Below are 20832 nucleotides of genomic sequence, written 5' to 3'. Positions count from 1 at the left end.
TGAGGCAGGTCCAAGCTGCTCCTCCTGCACCAAGGCTGCACAAACACCATAGATGCTAAGTTCCAAAAAGCCAGCTCATGCACTAGGGACAGGTCCAGATCACACTCTCTGGGGGTCTCCTGTGGCTGTGATTTTTAAGACTGCCTCTCCCCAATAATTATCCCTTTTACTACTGAAAACAGACTCGTCTTCTACCTATAGGCAGCCATACATAAAAAATGATCACCAATTCCAACCCAGGGATCTCTGGTAGTGGTTCTTCATGTTTTGTGATCATTATAATGAAGTTTAACTGTTTCCTTTGAACAGTAATGTATGCCTAAAACTTGAGTGCACATAACTCAACTGCAGGTAAAATGACTTGGTTTTTTTGGAGATACCAAACACATGTCAGAGATTCATTTTATTTGTGCTTCTATGGTCATTAGTATTTCTCACAGTGAAGTGTCTTCCATGGTGTCAGATGGATCCAGCTCCAGCACTACCCCGTGGTACTACTGAGTCACTAAATGATTATAACATGCCAAATTACTGTGTCTAGGAAAAATAAACATATTGCTTTGGCCTAGAGCCATCATGATTTGCAGGGAATAATGGGGTTGACCTGTCCTTGGTGCTTTGAAAGGCACAGGTGGGAGGATTTCAGGTTAGAGTCCTTGGCTCCTGGGGCACTGTGTGCCTTTCAGAGTAACCGAGGCATTCCCTCATTAGTGAAGCTTTCAAGTCACCTCTGTTTCTCTATTTTCCCTATAAGACTACAAAACATATAGAAAATGGATAGGGCAACTGGTCTTAGACATCAATCTTTCATAACCTGCAAAATGGCAAAAGTCATTGCATCTAGAATACACCATTACATTGATCTTGGAAACAATCATTATACTCTGATTCTGATAAGAGTATAGCAAGTCCAAGAAGAAGACAAACAGCAGGGTAAAAGAACAGAACAGAGAAAAAACACAGTAGGAATGGCAGAAAGACAAAAATAAAAAGAAGAACTAAGATTTGGCCCCAGAAAAGTCTCCTGTGTGTGTAAGCAGTTTCCAGACCACTTCAGTACCAGAACTGCTGAGGGCTGGTCCCTTGGCAATTGGCCCAACAAGATTTCAAATTAATTGCTGACTGCTCCAGCAACTAGCCAGCTCTAGGTGTTCCCTCAAAATCTGCATCCCAGAAATCTTCAAAGGGGCTCGCATGGGGTGGTCCAGCCTTACAAACTGCTGCAAATGTTGTCTGCAAGCACCTAACCCAGAAGGTTCTCTAGAGCCTGGTCATCAAGGAAAGAGTCTGCTCTTCCAGACTGGGCCAGCATTTCAGTTCCTTGGGCCCCACTCACCAGTGATATTCTAGTAAGAGCATGAAATAGTTTATTATTAGGGATTAGATTACATGTCATCCCTAAAACATATAGTATCAACAAAAAGGAGTGAGTGTTAGATATCAACCCAGGAAAAATGGCTGTTTCTGTTTAACATATCAAAGCAGACACTAGCTGCCAGGTTCTCCCTGCATCTCTCAGTCTCTAGCTGTTACAGGGCCATCCTTGTAGGCACACCCTACTCTACCCTAAATGTCTCCAGTCAAGGAGTTGGGCTTCCCTTCCCCAGCTGCCCTGTCCTATATAATCCAACTATTTCAGTTACCTGGTCCTTCTCTTCTCTCCTTGGACCTCCTGGTTGCTGCATCCTGTTCCCCTCTCTCCACCCTCCTTTCCATCCTCTCTCCTGACCTTGATCAGTGTAATCTTCATTCTAGACTCTCCAGAGGCCCCTGCCTCTGGTTAATCTCTCCACATGTATATAATAAACTTTATCCTCCACCATACCTGGGACCATTCACATTTCTTTAACACATACACACACACACACACACACACACACACACACACACACACACACACATTTTCATTCAGAAACAACCTTCCCCAGTCACCCCTCCTTCCCCAGAGTTACACCCTAGACACCAGCTGAGTTTACAATCAGTAGCTCCTGTCTGTGTTTAGAACAAAGGCCAGGAGCTATGAACAAAATGTAATGAAAGATATGATGATGAATGTTACAGATTTAGTAACAGAATCAACTATAAATACAAATAGGTCAGATCTTTGCCTGATGTGCACAGTTATCAGGGGAATCAGAAAGACCTGAGAACTTTTGGGGTGTGTGACCTCACCTCCCTCATGGCTCCCCCAATGTGAAACGCTGTCATAATCAAAATAACACTGAGGCTTTGCCCTGAAAGTCCTGAGGGAGAAAAATCATGAATGCTGCAGACCTTCTAAGAATTTCATTCTGGTGACCTGAGCAGAGTCATTTCTGCAATCAGAGGCGATTTTCCACACATAGTTCATATTAAACTGTGTGGTGCATATATTTAAAGCTTCAGAAAAGCAGAACAGTTTTCACAAACCATAAATGTAGAGAACATTCTGAGAAATGAGTAGATGGAGCAACAGCTGTGACCACATAAACAGCAATCAACTGTTCCTGCTCCTGTTCTGAACTGCTCCTTCTCTCTGTGTGCGCTTTGCGCCCCCTGCTGGTTCTGAGCACTGCTGCAGGGAGGTTTGTGTGTGGATCCTCACTGAATATCCCTCACCGTGTCTAACACAGTAATAAATGGCGGTGTCTTCAGCTCTTAAGCTGTTCATTTGCAGGTAGACGCTGCTTTTGGAATCATCGCTTGAGATGGTGAATCTGCCTTTCACTGACTCCACATAGTGTGCTGCATAATTATAACTTTTGGGTTCAATTTTTGCAACCCACTCCAGCCCCTTTCCTGGAGCATGGCGGACCCAGTTCATCCAAGCATTACTGAATGTGAATCCAGAGGCTGCACAGGAGAGTTTCAGGGACTGTCCAGGCTGTATCAGGCCACCCCCAGACTCTACCAGCTGCACATCACACTGAACACCTGAAAACACAGAGAATCCTGTCAGTAAACTGCCACAAACGACCACTGTCCCTCACACTCATGTACACTCACACACTGAATAACTTCCTTGTTTCTATAAATCACCTTTTAAAAGAACAACAAGAAAAACACAGCTCAGTCTCAACTCCATGCTGAATGTTCTGTGTTCAGTGATGATCACAGAATGGGAGGCAGACCTGTGAGTCCAGATCTGGGTGCCTCTGTCAGAACTTTAGGATCAGGGCTGGTTTTCATGAGCAGAAGGGAACACTATTTGCATGTCTTCCTGCTATAATATGAGCTCAGGAAAGGGAAACTTAAAGGAGACAATGAATAGTGCAGATGTCTGAGATGAAATAAGGACCAAAGTGACATTTATAGCGTCAAAGTGTCACTTATTGTCCTGGGGACATAACTCAGCTGGTCAAGAAATTTTTTACATGCTCTAGCCCTGTGTTAGTTCCCAGAAAAGAGGTAGGGCAGGAGGATTATCTGTTTGAGTTATGCTTGGGCAATATGAATCTGTGTCTCAAAAAAGAAAAGAGAAGGAATGAAGAAAGGAAACATTATTATGAATTTATAGTTATAAATAGAAATATAACTTTGGTACTTTACTATACTTTGTACATATAAACACACCTAATGTGTTAGCAGAAGTTATTAAATAAATTCTTAGGAAAGTATGTCAAACTCAAATATGATAATTTTAGTGGATATTGTATAAGGTTTAGTGAATAACGAATGCATGTATTTACTGAATTAACCAAGTGTGTCTGAGGCAATAGAGCAACATTATAACATACCATTCATAAAGCTCAAAGTTTGATCCTAAAACAGAAAAGGTCTTCATTACATGAATACAAATACAATTTGAGATTACACTTTCATCAAAATTAAAACACATTCAAGACCTATGTCTCATCCTCAGCTTCCCCACACCTGACATCCCACACCGACCAATGTAGGCCTGCTCTCTCCAAAGGCCCTCCCAATTCTACTGTGACCTCCTTATGGCAGCAGTGGGATGATTTATTTCTCCACCATATTCTTCTACTCTGCAGATCCTCAAGTACTTATTTTTGCTTCACCATCAGTTATGTCTTTTTTCCTCACAGAAAAGATTCACCTGGCACTTAGAGACCTGCCTTCCCTGCACCACCAGGTAGTCCAGCTCCTTCCTGTCCCACAGCCTACTCTCTTCCTGTGACCTACCTCCCCTTTCAATCATGATGTCATCTATCTTTCCAACATCTTAGGTGGGCTTCTTCATTGTCTTCTCTGAACTTCTAAGTAAACATTGCTCTTACTCAACAAGTTTCTGATGCCTCCAAGGTTTTTCCTCTAGAATGATACCAGACTGCATGGCTTTTCTGTAATTATTCACCCCCATGCCTCCAACTGTTTTTGAAACTTCTCATGCTTGAAAATGACTTCTCTTCCAACTCACTGCCCTGTGCCTCCTGAACCTATAAGCCTCATGAATACATGCTCAGGAGAGCTTACTCCCAGTACAGCAATCAGACATCAAGAGATCACAAGAAGACAAGGCAGAAAAGGACAGTCAAGTGGTGTTATGTTCCTTTATGGTGACTGTTCTTGTAATCCAGTTAATACAGGACACCAGTTTCTCAAAAGAAAATATTATCTTAGCTCTCTCATGACTCAACCTTCTCCTGAACACTGAAAACACCTACAATGAAGGAATAAAGATCATTTGAACAAAAAGAGCAACTCAGAAACTTCTCTTTTGTTGTTGTTTTATTTGTTTTGTGAGACAGGATTTTTCTATAGTTTTGTTGCCTCTCCTGGTTCTTGCTCTGTAGACCAGGCTGGCCTCTAACTCACAAAGATCTGCCAGGCTCTGACTCCCAAGTTCTGAGATTAAAATTGTGAGCTACCACCGCCTGGCAAGCAACTCAGAAATTTCAAATGATAAGTCTCAAATCAAAAGCTGTAATTACAACTGAAATTCAGGACATCAGAAATTAGTATGAATATGTATTCTCTTATAATAATTATATATAGAAAAACTGTAAAAATTAAAGGAAAAGTAAAAATATTCACAATAAAAATAGTTAGAGAAACTTATGATCTCTAATCCAACTCCACAGAGAATAATGAATGGAATATTTAGTCAGAAGAGACTAAACATATTCATAGTTGCAGGAAATGAGTAAGCAATTACTGAATAGTTAATCCAGAGTTCTAAGAAAATACCCAAAACAACATGACAGGAGCTATTACACTTCTTCCAATAATAACTCAGTGCTGATGGTCTCAATATCTCAGCAAAATGATTCAGACTTCAGATTGGATTAGAAAAAGGAACCATATTTGTTTCTGTCTTGAGAAACAGACCTCACCATCATAGCACACAACACCTTAGGTTAAAGGTTGGAAAAAGCTACACCAAGCAAATGGAACTAAGAAACAAACAGTCATAGCTACTATAATATGTGATAGAATTGATGTCAATATAAAACTAATTAAAAGATTTAAAAAAGACTGCTTGATACTCGTTAATCAAACAAAAGAATATTACAATTATGTATGTATACAGATAGATCATATATATATGAGATATATATATCACATAGATCATATATATATATATATATGTACAAACATATATGCAGCAAAAGTTGCTGAAAGTTAATAAAAATTAATAACAGCACAGATAACACCCAACATAATGACTGCTGTGGATATCATTCTATATAAATAAAACACTGATGGCCAGTGACCAGACAGGAAGTATAGGCGGGACAAGGAGAGAGGAGAATTGGGGAAACAGGAAGAAGAGGGAGAGACACTGCAGCCAGCGGCAGGACAAGCAGCATGTAAAGACGCCGGTAAGCCACCAGCCACGTGGCAAGGTATAGATTTATAAAAATGGGTTAATTTAAGATAAAAGATCAGTTAGCAAGAAGCCTGTCATGGCCGTACAGCTTATAAGTATTATAAGCATCTGAGTGATTATTTTATATGTGGATTGTGGGACTGTGGGGCTTGGTGGAAGCTGGAGAGAAGCCCTCCAGCAACAAATGACTTTGGGTAAATTCAATACAGTATTCTCTTTTTTTAATTAAGAAAAAATTTTTTATTCATTTTGCCCACCAATCAAAGATCCCCCTCTTCCCTACCCCCGCCCCCCACTGCCCCCAGCCTCCCCCTCTAAACCACTCCCCAACCACACACAAGAAGACAAGGCCTCCCATGGGGAGGCACATTGAGTAGAGGCAAGTCCAAGCCCTTCCCCCTGCCTCAAGGGTGCAGGAGGTGTCCCATCATAGGTAGTGGGCTCCAAAAAGCTTGCTCATGCACCAGATGGATTCTCACCTTACCGCCAGGGGGTCTCCAAGCAGATCAAGCTACACAACTGTCTGGCCATGCAAGGGGCCTCCTCCTGTCCCATGTAGGCTTCACAGCCATTGATCCAACTTTCATGAGTTCACTCTAGTTTGGTTTGGTCGTCCCTGCAGGTTTCCCCATCATGATCCTGATGCACTTGCACAAAGAATCCCTCTTCTCTCTCTTTGACTGGACTCCTGGAGCTCTGTCTAGTGATTGGCTGTGGATCTCTACATCTGCTTCCATCAGTCATTGCAGAAAAGTTCTGTGATGACAGAATATTCACAGGTCTGATCTCTGGGGCGAGCCAGTTCAGTTCAGGCACCCTCTCCACTATTGCTAGCAAGTCCAGGCTGGGGTCATCCTTGGGTATTCCTAGTAACTTCCCTAGCACCGGGTTTCTCTCTATCCTCATGCTGTCTGTCTCTATCATGGCATCTCTTTTATTGCATTCTCCCTTCCTCTATACACTATTTTCACCAATACACAGTTCATCTGAACAAATTACACACAGAAACATTGATTGTGAGGTAGATATAATGAAAGTTCAGTGTGATGTAATGAAATGAATCTCATAGATGTCTTCCAAACGTTTCACACGAACACTTCTACTGACTGTAGGTAAGTCTTAGCATGAAGAGCCTTGAAACTGCTTCTCTGTGGAAAAAGATTGTCAAGTTCTGGTTTTCAGTTGAGGAATTCATTCTACTGTGAGCTATACTGTTTTCACGGTGACTGAGAGGACTTTGAATAGTGTTGTTTCTGTTTCTGTAGTTTCCTAAGAGAGTAACATATATTTTAGGAACTAAGTGTATTTATCTGTGTCAGATTTTGTATCCATCTAGGCAAGGTTCTAAGTGCCATAGGAGATGGTTTCCTGGGGATTGTCTGAAGTTAACTGAGAGGAAGAAATCCTACGTAGTCAGGAAACTCCCTTGCTGGCCTCTCTCCACACCTGCTTCTCAGGCTCTGCACAATTAATTTATTTGTTTTTTCCTTTTGCTATCACATGGCAACAAATATTTAACAATGTTATTGATGATATGAAACTGATGTCATTTCAAAATAATATGGAGAAACAGATTTTGTTGCTGTGTTTCCTTAATGAATCATGGTCTCCATTTGATGATTCTCACTCCCACATTGGGGTTGATATGAAATGTTTATAGATCCCTTGGTGAGAATGTGAATTGTGGCCATCCCTGTCATCAAAAGCAACAGTAGCCTAGACATCTCCCAAAAGCTCCTCCCTCATCTGCCTGGATTGTTGCGAGGTCTTAAGTAAAGAGAAATTTGGACTTCTTTGATCAGTGGAACCAGTAGGTGGCTAGTGCCACTATCTATAGGCCTATTGGAGATATTTTTATTCAAACCACAAAACAGTTAAATTAAAACATTGATTCCTCTGGAACAAAGTTCGGCTAAACATGCAATCTCATCAAAGAAGGAAGTCCTAGAAAGGTTTCTTCTCATATACCATCTCTGCATGATTCCCTACCAAATGTTAATTATGTGATCAATGTCCACTAAAATATCTTTAAAAAGCTTCTCAGACAGAAATATTTTCAGTCATTAGAGAAGTATTTCAAAATCCTGCCATGAAGGCCCTCTCCCCATTTACCCTATATGAAGGTCTCAAGAAAGTGTTACAGAGACTAGGGTTGAGAGACATTTCAATACAGGAATGATGGAAGTTATGGCATTTATAAATGAAATAATACTCTAAGACTGAAAACCCTTATGAAAACAGTTCTCACCACCCCTCAGGTTACTCTGTGGCTTCACGTCACTTCAGATTGACAAATGGCTGTCCAATGTTGCTCATAACAAAATACAGGATTGCCCTAAAAACATTACTTATCATCAGTTTATCAGACAAGAAAACTTCCAAACAGTGGCCCAACTGCTTGTCAACCCTCAAGTGGTTCACAGTCAAAGCAGCCAAGCTGCCATAATTACTTGGAATAAAATTCCTGAAATTAATAAATCCTTATGCTTTTTTCCACCATCAGATAAAAATTTACAAAGCATTGATATCTACAACAAGCTATAGAATAGAAGACAATAAAGAAGCTGTTTCCACCTTGTCTCCTAATCAACTTATGAAAATGCAAAACCTAATTGCCAAAAGCTTCATTCTGTAGTTGCTAATTCTGCTCCTACTATTACTGATTTAATTAAAGCATTCAAAACTGTTGGTATAGAGGAGTGTGAGGCTCAGATTCTGTCAGTGGCCTCATGGCCTCCTTCATGTTTTTGGAAAAGCCATTTCCAAAAATATTAAAGGCCAAAACTTGCTAATCATCCTCAGTATAGTAAACCTCCCTCTAAAACACCTGCACAGTGCAAGATGCATTTTCACAGGTCCAGTCTATGTGGATAGGAGTGACAAAGAGAATCCAGTTTCAGGAAACAGGGGAATGAGCACTCAGGGCTGCTGACAGGACCAGGTCTCTAAGTCCCAGCTTGTTGAAATCCAATTGTTCTTTCCCAGTGCTGTCTGAGCAGGAGCCCAGCTTGTTGCCAAAGTAGCAGACTCCACACCATGAAGACTCCACATCATGACATTTAGCTCCATCCCTAACCCTAAAGTAATAATATATTTATTATTATATATAATAATAATAAGCAACTCACAATTAGATAATCTATAACTAAATATATAAGATTAAATTTAAAGTGAGAGGTAAAATAGCTCCCCACAGACCTTTGGAGACTCCTTCCAACTACCTCTGATTGTTTAGGCAAACTGAGCTGGATTATGAAAGGGGCTTTAGTTTGCCCAAGGATTGGTGATTTGACTTTTAATGTTCTAATATATGTTATAGCTTATTCCCATCTTCTCCAGCAACAGTTGCAGTTCCTTAGATTTAAGAGCTATCTATATCGTCATGTATTGCCACAGTTTGCCCAATCTTGTTTTATAAGAGAAAAAGCATGCCAATAGTGGTCACTGATTAAGAGCTGATCAAAGGATGATGTAGTATAAGAACATCATCATTCAACATCACTTTATTCTCAGTTGACCTTTTGAAAAGTTGATAAAGGCAGTATAGGACTGTGAGAAGAAAGCAGACTAATGGACACTCAGAATGATCATTTCTGTGTAAGTCTCAGGGCTGATCTTCTCTGTCATCTCAGTCCCAGGGCAGCTTCCTGCTCCTCCAGGGTTTCTGACACACTCAGGATGTGACTAACGCTAACCCTAACCCTAACCACTGTGTCTGGTACAATAATAGACTGCAGAGTCCTCAGAGGTCAGGCTGCTGAGCTCCATGTAGGCTGTGCTGGATGACTTATCTACAGTCAGTGTGGCCTTGCTCTGGAACTTCTGATTATACTTAGTATTACCATTTGCAGGATTTATCCTTCCAATCCACTCCAGGCCCTGTCCAGGCCTCTGCACCACCCAGTGCATATAGTAGCCATTGAAACTATAGCCTGAAGCCTTGCAAGACAATTTCACTGAGGACCCAGGCCTCACCAGCTCAGCCCCAGGCTGCTGCAACTGAATCTGGGAGTGGACATGTGTGGGGAGAAAAGCAGAGTGGATGTCACTTACACCTGAGTCTATGGACCCTCCTTTAATCTGGAACTTGGGAGTCCCTTATCTATAGTTGCTGCCACCAGGAAGAGGATAATCCTGCTCCATCCCATGGTGAGGACAGTGGAGGAGACACTGATTGTATGTTGTTGTTTGGTGTGGACATCCCTGTGTTTACCACCATAGAGTCACATGATTTCCATATTCATGAGGCAGTGTACTTCTTAGATAAAGACCTACTATAGCTGGTAGAGGGATCTGAACAACCTGCATCAGGCTTTAGGATGCAGAAGTCCAAGTTCTAATCTAGTCTGAGGACATGTATCCCATACTAATTTCCTGAGCCTTGTGGGTGTAACATTACTTTGTAGATGCAGCATTAAGGCCTAAGTGCTCAGTTCACAAATAGACTTCAGCCTGAGCAGTTGGTCCTTTTGATAACAAAATTGATTTATAGGTGGTGACTGGGATGAGGATATTGTGAATGGGAATTTCCTAAACTCCTAAATTATGAGAATTTGAAAGTTTCTTCCATATACATGTAATAATAGTCGATGCTTTTCCCCCAGGCTGCATACTAAAAAAAAAAAACTTATCCAAATAAATAAAAGTGAAAATGTCTCAAAAATATATTCACATAAATGTTACTGCAGCACTATCTACCATAAATAAATTATAGAAACAAACATGTCTTTTCAGCAAATGATTGAATCAAGAAAACATACTACATATTTACAACAGAATTTATTCATCAGTATACTATGAAGAACTTACCTTATTTTTAGAAAAATGGATGAAATTGTTAACTTTATTGAGTAAATTAAGATCATCTTAGAAAAACAGATATTGTATAAATATTTCATTTGTAGTCTTTAGATATTACATAGTGAGATATAATTATGTATGCACATATGTAATGATGCAGAAATGATACCATCTAATAGAATAAAAAGTGGCAAATTGGAATGGTAGGAGCAAGAAAAGATAGGTTGAGTTCATGGAGAAAATACAGTGTACATTATACATCTGTGTAAAAATTCTAAAACATGTAAAAATGATTTTTTAAAATAATATTTTTGCTTATTCCTTGAAATTTTCATTCAGAAATGCAATATTTTATGTTCATATCCTTCCTTACTATCTATCTCTGGCTCTCCTTGGAACCTCCTATGTAGTGGGTAGCCATTCCAGCTTTGATCCGGAAGTTCCAACCCCCATTGAGGCTTCGCTAACTGTCACACCTAAAAAGCAGGGCTGAGAGAGGACGCTGAAGACTGGAGATCCGGATGGGCCGGCTCTCTTGGTACCTAGATCCGGGACGCTGAAGGTAGACCGAGCAGAGTTCTCCAGAGAACACTGCTGGACTGTGCTACATCTTTCCCAGACTCAACAACCTATCCCTTCACTTGTAAGTTACCCTACAAAATAAACCTCCCTTTTAACTACATGGAGTGGCCTTAATAATTTTACCAATACTCCTAAAACAACATTTTCATCTCTTCTGTTTTATTAATGAATAACTCACTAATTCTAATTCGTGCTATCCATATTCGTAGAGTGGGGGTCATCCAATAGCTCTTAGGCAACCTTTAAGTGGACTCACTCCAAACAAAAGTGATTATAAATTCCTCAAAAATCTCCAATTCCTATAGCTCCTCCTCTTGAACTTGGTCCTCCCCAATTGGTCTTGTAATCTTTTAAAAAATAACATTACACTTTGTTTAGTGTGGGATTGGGTTAGAGCACCCCTGTGCCAAAGTCTGGATGTGATACCTATAGGACACCTCATGAAATTCAGTTCTCTTCTAAGATGTGAGTCTCAGAAATCTAACTAATATCATCAGATTTGCCATCAGGCATCTTTATCTGCTCACCATTTCACAGACTCTTGTAATGTAATTTGAATGGTTTGATTTTGAGCAGGACTTGTGCTGGTAAATATAGCTACTGAGACTTCATTTGTGCAACAAGAATAGAAAATACGTCAATCTCTGGAGATAGAATTTCATGTCTTTCAACTTCAGTCTCTGGATCTTAAATTATTTCTTTTCTCTGATTTGTGAAAGCCCTTGAGCTTTTGATTGGAAGGTTGATATAGATGACTCATCTGTGGCTGAGAACTCAGGTCCTCATTCTCAGCACTTTGACCAGTTATAAATGTTTGCATTAATCATTATACACAAACAGAAGATTCTATTATCAAGGCAGAGAGCAGCAGCATTTTTGGAATATGAACATAAGTATTTACAAAGCATTCTGATAACTGATCGGCATCAATAGAATTAGAGTCTATGAAGACCAATGGATAATGCAGCCATGGTCTGTTGAACATACTCACTTAGAATGAAGTCTTTCTTGTGGAGCAGGACACTAATCCAAGTAGAAAGCAATGGGTCACTACATGACAGTCAGCACTACTGGATACATCTTACCTGGAGCCTGATGTTATACACTGCAAGGTCTGGCACTTCATAAGCTCATTGGTGACTTTTTTCTCCCTGAAAACTGCATAAAATGTTTCTGAACTAGGAAACCTAGCCAACAGGAAGAATTTCCTGTTCAGTTCCATGTTGTTTCTCTATGTCCTGCAACAAAAGTCCTTAGCTGATAATGAACTGCAGATTAAAACAACTTTAATGTTACATTTTTACCTCAGTTAAAGTAACCATGGTCCAGAAAACAAATGACAGCAAATGCAGGCATGGATAAGAGGACAGGCTAATCCTGAGCCATTGCTGATGGGATTGTAAACTAGTGTAATGACTTCGGAAATCAATTCAGAGATTTCACCAAAATAGAAGAACTAGAAGTGTGATATCTCCCTGCTATATCCCTCCCAAGCACATACAAAAAGGACTCTATGTCTTATTACAGAGACACCTGCACATCCATGTTTATTACTGCTCTATTCACAACAGCTGAGAAAACAGAATCAACCTAGATTTCCAACAACTGAGAAATAGATAATGAAAATGTGGGACACACAGACATTGGAATATTATTCAGTGGCAAAACATAAAATATGGAATCTACAGGTAAGTGGATGAAATTGGAAAAAATACACTGAATGAGGTCACTCAAACACACAAAAACAAATGGTGCATGTTTTATCTTACATGTGGTTCCAAGATTTGAATGTTTTGTCTTCTGTGTTTAATTTGTAAAAGCAAAGAGACTAGAAAAGTTCCATTGGGCTGTAAAGTATTAGGAGATAGGATATAGTAAAATATAAATAAAATAAAAATGGTGGAATCTCCTGGAGACACAGAGTTTAAAACATAAAATGATGTTGGGAAATGCAAAAATGATGGTTTGGAATAGGATTAAAAAATTACAGTTATAAGAAAGCAATATTGAAGTCTATAATCTTGCAGTGTAAGTGAAAATATAATTATAGAGGACATCAAATGCTTGTGGCATGACAAAAATGGATGGCATGGATACCGAAAGCATAACAAAGCAATGGATGGAATGAAAAGGCAAAGAAACTGCAATTTTTGTCTATAATAAAAATTCTGGAAATAATTAATGGTTCATAGATGGCTAGTTTTACATTTGGGGTATTTGTGTTCATGGCTTAATTATGTCCTCAGATTATGGTGTTCTTTTATGGATATGCTGTTAAAGTATTTTTATCAAAAGTAATTAATAAAAGCATATGCAAAACTAAAAATGTCAAAATAAAGCTTGTAGGTTAGCTATTAGTATTGTCTCGGTAGTCTGGTTCTGATCATGCTTTGTGGATTTGTGAGATATGTGCTTGTAGAATGCTGGGTAGAAAGCACATGGATGAGCTCTGTATTTTGTTCTAATTTATGAATACTTGAACAAAGGCACCTGGATGGGTGAACAGTGCTGCTCCCCAAAGACACAAGTTATTGCTCATCTCACTGCTGGGCACATCATACATCCCTATGAGTTAATGGTCACAGAGGCCCCAAACATGCTGAAAATAATATGTGGTGGGTGTTGCCATTGTTTTTGGTTACACAAAATAGTTCCATAGTTTTGCCTTATTTCAGGAAAGAATTTAAAAGCTGAATAGGTTGTAAGCGTCGGAGGGGTAGATGACTCCAACGACACAGTGTCTTCTGGACACATCAGAATTGATAATTCCCATATGAACTCACAGAGTCTGTGACGTCATGCACAGGGCCTGCACAGGTTCAAGACTTGGTAATAATGGTCTTTCGCATATGTATCATGGTTTATGATCTTGTGATTGTATATTTGTTTTTCCTTTTTCCTTTGTGTGTGTTTCCTGTGACTAAAAATATTTCTTTTTTTTCCTATTTGTTTGCTTCCCATAGAAGAGAGAGAAAGGGAGTGGAGTTGAGTGGGTGGGGAGGTGGGGAGCAGAAGAAAAGGCCATTTAAAATTTCGTCAGGCATAGCAGGAGAATGGACTCCTCTATGATCACCTGGGAACTCCAGAGACATCCACCCCCCACCGATATTCCTGTGGGCCTGAGTCCTAAATATACTTAATGAATAGAGGTAAGAGATTTGTGACAGAGTTCCTTATCTAGTGGCAATAAAGATCCAATTTCACTCTCAGTGAACTCATATGTTGATTCTATTTAACAAAGAACATCTGCAGTGTTTTAACATGATGACGTCACGTGTCAACAACACCATGGACTCTGAAGGTAATTATGTCAAGAATGAAATCCATAGAGGCTGTTGGAACACAATCATGCACAATTTCCTTTTCTGCTTTTGCGGCCCTTTACTTTTTTTTTTTTTTCCAACTTTGTAAACCAGTGAGTTTTATTGGGGTTATTACAGGAATATGGGTAAGGGGTTACTTACAGGAGCAGAAATGACTCAAAGACGGCTGCATCACCCAAACCCACCCCAGCATGATAGAAAAAATTGAAGCCAGCCTGAAACCCAGTCTCAAAGAAGAAGAAGAAAAAGAAAACAAACAAGCACCTGTGCATACACTAATTACATGAGCCATTTCAATCTTTACAACTGAGAAAAAATATAATTTATTTTACAAAATAAATATATTTGCATTGGGCTCAACGACTGAGTGTTTACCTACCACTCCCGAGTCCAACCCTCTGTTAAACAACAGTTTCCTCTGAGACAGAAATATTCCATCCAGCAGGGAAGCTCCTAAAGCAAGCAGGCAAACAACTCAAATCTATCCAGGAAGGCCCCAGAAACGACCAGATTCTCTAGGTTCCTCCCTGCCAGAGTAAACAATAAAAGCTGAGAGTCCCTTGAGGGGCAAAACCAAGCTGGGAAGAAGAGGTTGAGACCAGACCAGCTGACTGAAAGAAACAGAACCCAGAAGAGCAGCCCCTTACTTGTAAGGGTTGGTGAGTCTCTCCTGCCCCCTGCTGGTCATCAGAACCTCCTTATGTAAATATGTCCATAGTCCAACACTCTGTCCCCTCAGTATGAGCTTTATCCATTACAAACTTGAATATCCTCTGTAGTGGGTAGCCATTCCAGCTTTGATCTGGAAGTTCCAGGCCCCATTGAGACTTTGGCAACTGTCATGCCTACGAGGCGGGGCCAGGGGAGGCACCTGGAGACCTGAGATCTGGATGGGCAAGCGCTCTCTCTGTTCCACAACCCTGAATGGTGGAGGTGGACCGAGAAGAAATGAAATGGATAGGTATAAGATATTATGGTAGATCATTGTATATACTAGTAAACAAATTTAATAAAATAGCAACCTTAGATAATTTCTACTGTTATTTGTACTGCTATGTATTCTTATATGTTGATACAAATGTAAACTATTTTTATATTCCTGTTTAAGATAATTTGTATATTGATACAAATACAGGACTATATTTGTTATAATGTACATATATTTCTACTCTTATTTGAAATATTTTTATATTGATACAAATGTAAATTCATATCTGTCATACTTTATGTATGTTCGACTTCTGTTTAGGATATTCGGTATATTGATATATATTTAAGATTATTGTCATATTGCATATCACACTATATATTCCTACCTCTGTTATAAATGTCTTGTGTATTGTCACAATTTTGAAGTCATTGTTCTTTACCATACATTTGCTTATAGACTGTTTACCTTGTTTACTTGAAGCTTTAGGCCTTAGGTTATTTCAGTAGAGAAGACTTATAGATTTATAGTCACCTATGCCTGTCATCTCTACAGTTACGTTAGTTAGGTTATCCAGATATATAGATACATAGGTCAGATGGACAGGTAATCTTCAATCACTTCATAGACCTATAGAATATTCTTGTATAATATTAGAGGGACCAGCCTTAATATTATACATCCCAGGGGCTCAGGAGAGAGAACTACTAACGGCGAGGACTATTATCAGGAAATAAAATCTCAGCACACCGAGTTCTATAGTCCACTTGCTTTAATTCCTCTGGCATAACATCCTTTATACACAGCTTTAGTTCTGTTCTCATGTCTAGCTCCTTTCTTGCCTGATTTCTCTATATTTATCTACTGTCCCCTCTATGTTCTATCTTAATTCCTTCATCTAGTTCTGTCCCTTCTAGGTTCTCATCTATCTAGTTCTTTCCCCTATCAGCTCCTCTCCCGTCTCCTTCTCTCTCATCTGGCTCTTCCTCATCTTGTTCTTCCCCATCTGGCTCTTCCTCATCTTCCATCTCGTTCCTCTAGTCCTCTCTTTTAGCTCTTCAATCTAGTTCTTCCCCCTCTCAGCTCGTTCCTCTCAAGTTCTTACCCATCTCGTTCTTCCATTCTCTTCTCTCTTCTCTGAGTCTCCTGCCCTGGGAGTTCTGGTCTATATACACTTACAAGCAGTATTTCCTTAGCAGTGCAAAGCCAGGCTTCCAGGGTCAAATGGAGGGGTGATAAGAATAGGCTTAATTGACACATCCGCCAGGCCTTCTCAAACAGGTAACCTGGATGCTTAAGTCTGTTCTAGCGAGTACAGAGGTATCTCTGATAAGGTACTTTCCTCCATCCGGTGATGGACCTGGCCAGATGCTACCAATAATGATAATTACAGGGAGGCTTGAACTGGGAGTTCTGGCTGAGCATAGCTGTTAGCACAGAAGTTTATCTAAATATTCCTAGAAGTGGTTAGGTAAGTAGTTAGAGGTCTATAAAGTTAGTAAGGCTGTAAGAAAGGAGGGGTCTGAGCTAAATTGTGTAAAGCTATTACTTAATGTCTACCTGACCTAGGCGGTGTCCCCTTGTGGAATTTACCTTAAGTCAGGAGACTCGCATGTGGGCTGTTATCATTGTTAGTCCACCTGGGACTAACAATGGGCGCCCACCTGGGTGGTGTTTCCTGTAGTTCTTGAAAGTGGCTAGGGGAGATATCTGATTCCAGAGAAAGCATTTCCTGAGGCTGTTCTCCAAATGCCTGGAATGTGTATGTCCAGAGAGTGATCAGTCTACACTGTTAGCTCTTCTTAGGGAAAAGTCAATTGGGAAAGCTATGAAGGCACACATGATTTTCATAACAGAATACAGCTGATATATAACAAGCCAAGTAACACCAAAAACTCCTTGGGATTTGGCTTCCTCTGGAGGAATTCCCTGATCCCTCCAGGTAGTGACTTTGCCATAACCAGCTGAGTTCTTATGATATATTTCTGCGGCCCGCAGCAGTTCCCCTTTTTTCATTTAGTTAAAAAAAAATTTTTTGTAGGACAGTGAATATGTAGATAAACTTAAGTTTGGAGATTTCTGAAAAATGATAAGTAATGATTAACATTGATATTTAATCAATATTGTACCTATGATATATATATTTATAATCAATACTCTATATAGATGGCAGGCTGAGGATAATAGGTATAGCTGTATATAGTTAGAATATCTCTGTCTCCAAAAGGGAGCAGATGATTAATCATAAAAATCTATCCTTAGCTAGTATGGCATAATATGGTCAAAAGTGTCTGAATACTATGATTGTGACTTATCAAAAAGAAATGGTTAGTTTGGAACATTAACTTTATCTATTATTCTTTGGTTAGGGGTATTAATTTGGTTTACCTGTCTTTTAAGGAGGCATAGTTAAAGAGTCCTGAATACCTATGGGATTAAGGCTGCAGCTGAAGCTTACCTAATTTAAATTTGTAATCAATGCATTATTAAACCACTAGCTATGAGAAAACAGTAATAACCTGTGTCAGGGTATACATAGCAAGACTTACATACAGAACAATTGTCATAAGTACATTAGGAGAATATCTGATAGTACATACATTTTAGGATCATGGGCAGAACTTATACAATTAATAATAGAGCATTTTTTAAGGGCAGTCCAGCCCCTGGGCTGGAGAGTTCAGTTCACAAAGAGGGGTACGTGACAAAGGGGGCTGTAGAAATCTCTCATGGTTACTTCCTGAGGATATGGGGGCGAAGCTGGGGGTCTTGAGGCCTGGGATGCAGTGGAAACCCAGGAAGCGCAGGCTGTCTCAGGCTCTGTGAGACAGGCAGTGTAGCAGAATTTTCTGTCTCATGGGCTGGAGGGCGTGACGCAGGGCTGGGCCGGACAGCACATCGGTGTGGGCTGGAGGGTGGGGTGCAGACCTGCAGCTAGACAGCATGTCCATGGTCCAGAGGATGGAAACCTGTAACTCTTTAAATGGTTAGAATTTCTGCTGGAAACAAATGTGTGTATTAATGGTAGAACATGCAGCCGAAGAGTTTTAAAGATGAGGAGTTTTAAAGAGGAAACTTTTTCTCTTAGGTGTACCTATGGGATATTAAATGCATGGTTAGCAAATAAGAGAAGGGGATACCAGGCCAGGGAGAGGGAAGGCTCCTCCCCCACCCGGAGAAGAAAAATTTTGTAAGTGAGAAATAAGAACTGTAGTTAGGTTGCATTCCTCCTGGTGCTTCTTGGCTTGTGAGCGTTGGCAAATTTTGATCTCCTGAAGCTGATAAGAAACTTCTTAATGGACAAAAATCTTAGACATGTTAGCAATATAACAGTGGTAAATTTTGTCAGAGCAAAATTATGAATCCTTGGAGCCTCAAAAAAAACTTCAGGATAGCCAGAGAATGAACTCTGAAATGTGTCATTTATATATCTCTCAAGTCTCATTATCTTTTGACAAAAATTAATAAAATGTATTTAGAACAGAATTGTTACTTCTAATCATATTTTTATAAGTTTTATATCATTGATGAACAGTTCATCAAAAGGATCTGGAGTTGTATCAATTTATTTATATTCAAAGCTCAATATTTAAGAATCTAGAGGTAAATAACAGCCTGTATTTAGTCTGGCAGCTTTAGAGTGCCTTTATTCTGTAGCGCCTAACTTATGGTGTGACCAGGCGATCCAGGATTCATAAAGGCAGGTCAGTGTCCTGTGAAGATATGTAAGCATATCCTCTTCCTGACAGTATGAAAACATCAGGACCTTTACAAAAACCAGTGAGAAGATCACAGAGGCTTAGGTGTAACTTTGTGACTTGGCCTGGGGGTAATAAGGAATGCCTGTAGTGGGAGGTATGAAAAATCTAAGCGCCAATTCTTAAGAGTTCTTGAAGTATAAGTAAGGCTGTTGTCTATATGAGTTCTAGGCATTCCTAAAATTGAAAAGCAGTAAAAATAAATGGTGTATTACTTCTTATTTCATAACCATAAATCATAAGTAAGCCTCATGGTGAGCTTCCATAGGGAAAGAATTTGTAATTGTTGGACAGACATAAGAAAAGGTGCCAGTATATCCTGTAGAGTTACTTGCCATTCTATAGACTCATAAGTTTCATAGTTTGACATAAATATAATGTCGTCTGTGCAATGAAATTATTGTAAGATACGCACACACACACACACACACACACACACACATACACACATATAATTATTAGGTTGGGGGACTGTGAGGAAGCTATAACTGACAGTTCTGAAAGTTAATCTGTATTGATAAAATGAGGAATTCTGTTCAAAGAATGAGTCCTGGATAAACAGAACTCGCATTTCCTGTTCTATATGTCGGCTTTGGCCTCCATCATGGCAGGGTGAGTAGCAAGCTACAAGTATTTGAAATGCTGACAATCTTTAGGGTGAGGAGGCATGGTAAAGAAGCAATCTTGTACATCTATGGCAATTATTTTTTGGTTTCTGGGGATGGCTGTGGGAGATGGGAAGCCAGGCTGTGAGGTTCCCCTTGGCTTTAATAAATTATATTTAATTTCTTAAGGTCTTTTAACAGTCTATAAGCCTGATATTCCTAAATAAAAAGATATTGGGGTGATTTAAAGACTGGTGGGGGGCTTTATATGCCCAATATTTAAGTTTTTCCTCCACCAGACAGGTAGCAATTACAATTCTCTCAGCATTTAAAGGTCATTACTTAACCCAGATAGGAGCATCAGATTTACAAGTCAACAGTGGACAGTGGCCCTAGGATACATTTTGATACCTTAGGCTATGTCTGTCATGTATGATTTCTGGGATAAAGGGCCCAATTATGCCTTGAGCTTGTTTACTCAAGTTCCTTTAAGTTTAAAACCCATCTAATGCATTTGAGATGATATTAGTTCATAGCAGAAATTAATGGTACATCCATTTGTTACAGTATGTCTCTTTCCCATAGTGTGTTAGGTATGGCGGGTGACATATGGGCAGAATATGTCATAATTTTATCTATCTGACCATCTTAATATTTTTGAGTTGCTAGCAATAATATTAGGTTGACCTAGGCCTATAAGAGACAAAGGAGTAATAGTCATCTTAAGTACTTGGCAAATCTTTTCCTGAAATATAAGAAACAACCGTGCTTATGTCTAGCAAGCCAATTATTTTTCCCCCTGTATTTTAAGTGTTTAGTTGGTTTGGAATATTTAATTTCCTGAATCCAGAAGGCCATATCACTGGAATTCACACCAGCAGCTCCCTTAGGCTCTGCCCTGCATGAATCTGAATTGTTTTGTAGAGGGTTGTACAATAATCTTAATTTCTTTAGTAAAGTCAGGCTCAACCTTTACTGGGACAATTTTTATACCTTGTATAGCAGAGGAGCTACAGCCTATATTTAGCCCCAGTGTCCCTTCTGGGGAGGTCCAGACTCTTGT

At 39.6% G+C, this 20832-nt stretch overlaps 1 gene segment (V, D, J or C); it reads right to left on the bottom strand.

The window, feature by feature from the left end:
- Positions 1-1561: 1561 nt before the first annotated feature.
- On the bottom strand, positions 1562-3094 carry LOC114688583. The segment is given in 3 exon segments: positions 1562-1630; positions 2585-2913; positions 3019-3094. Coding segments are annotated over 3 exon segments (444 nt in total).
- Between the last annotated feature and the right edge of the window lie 17738 nt (positions 3095-20832).

This window comes from Peromyscus leucopus, chromosome 14, assembly GCF_004664715.2.
Source record: "Peromyscus leucopus breed LL Stock chromosome 14, UCI_PerLeu_2.1, whole genome shotgun sequence".
Classification (NCBI taxonomy): Eukaryota; Metazoa; Chordata; class Mammalia; order Rodentia; family Cricetidae; genus Peromyscus; species Peromyscus leucopus.
This window is presented reverse-complemented; position numbering and strand designations above follow the sequence as displayed.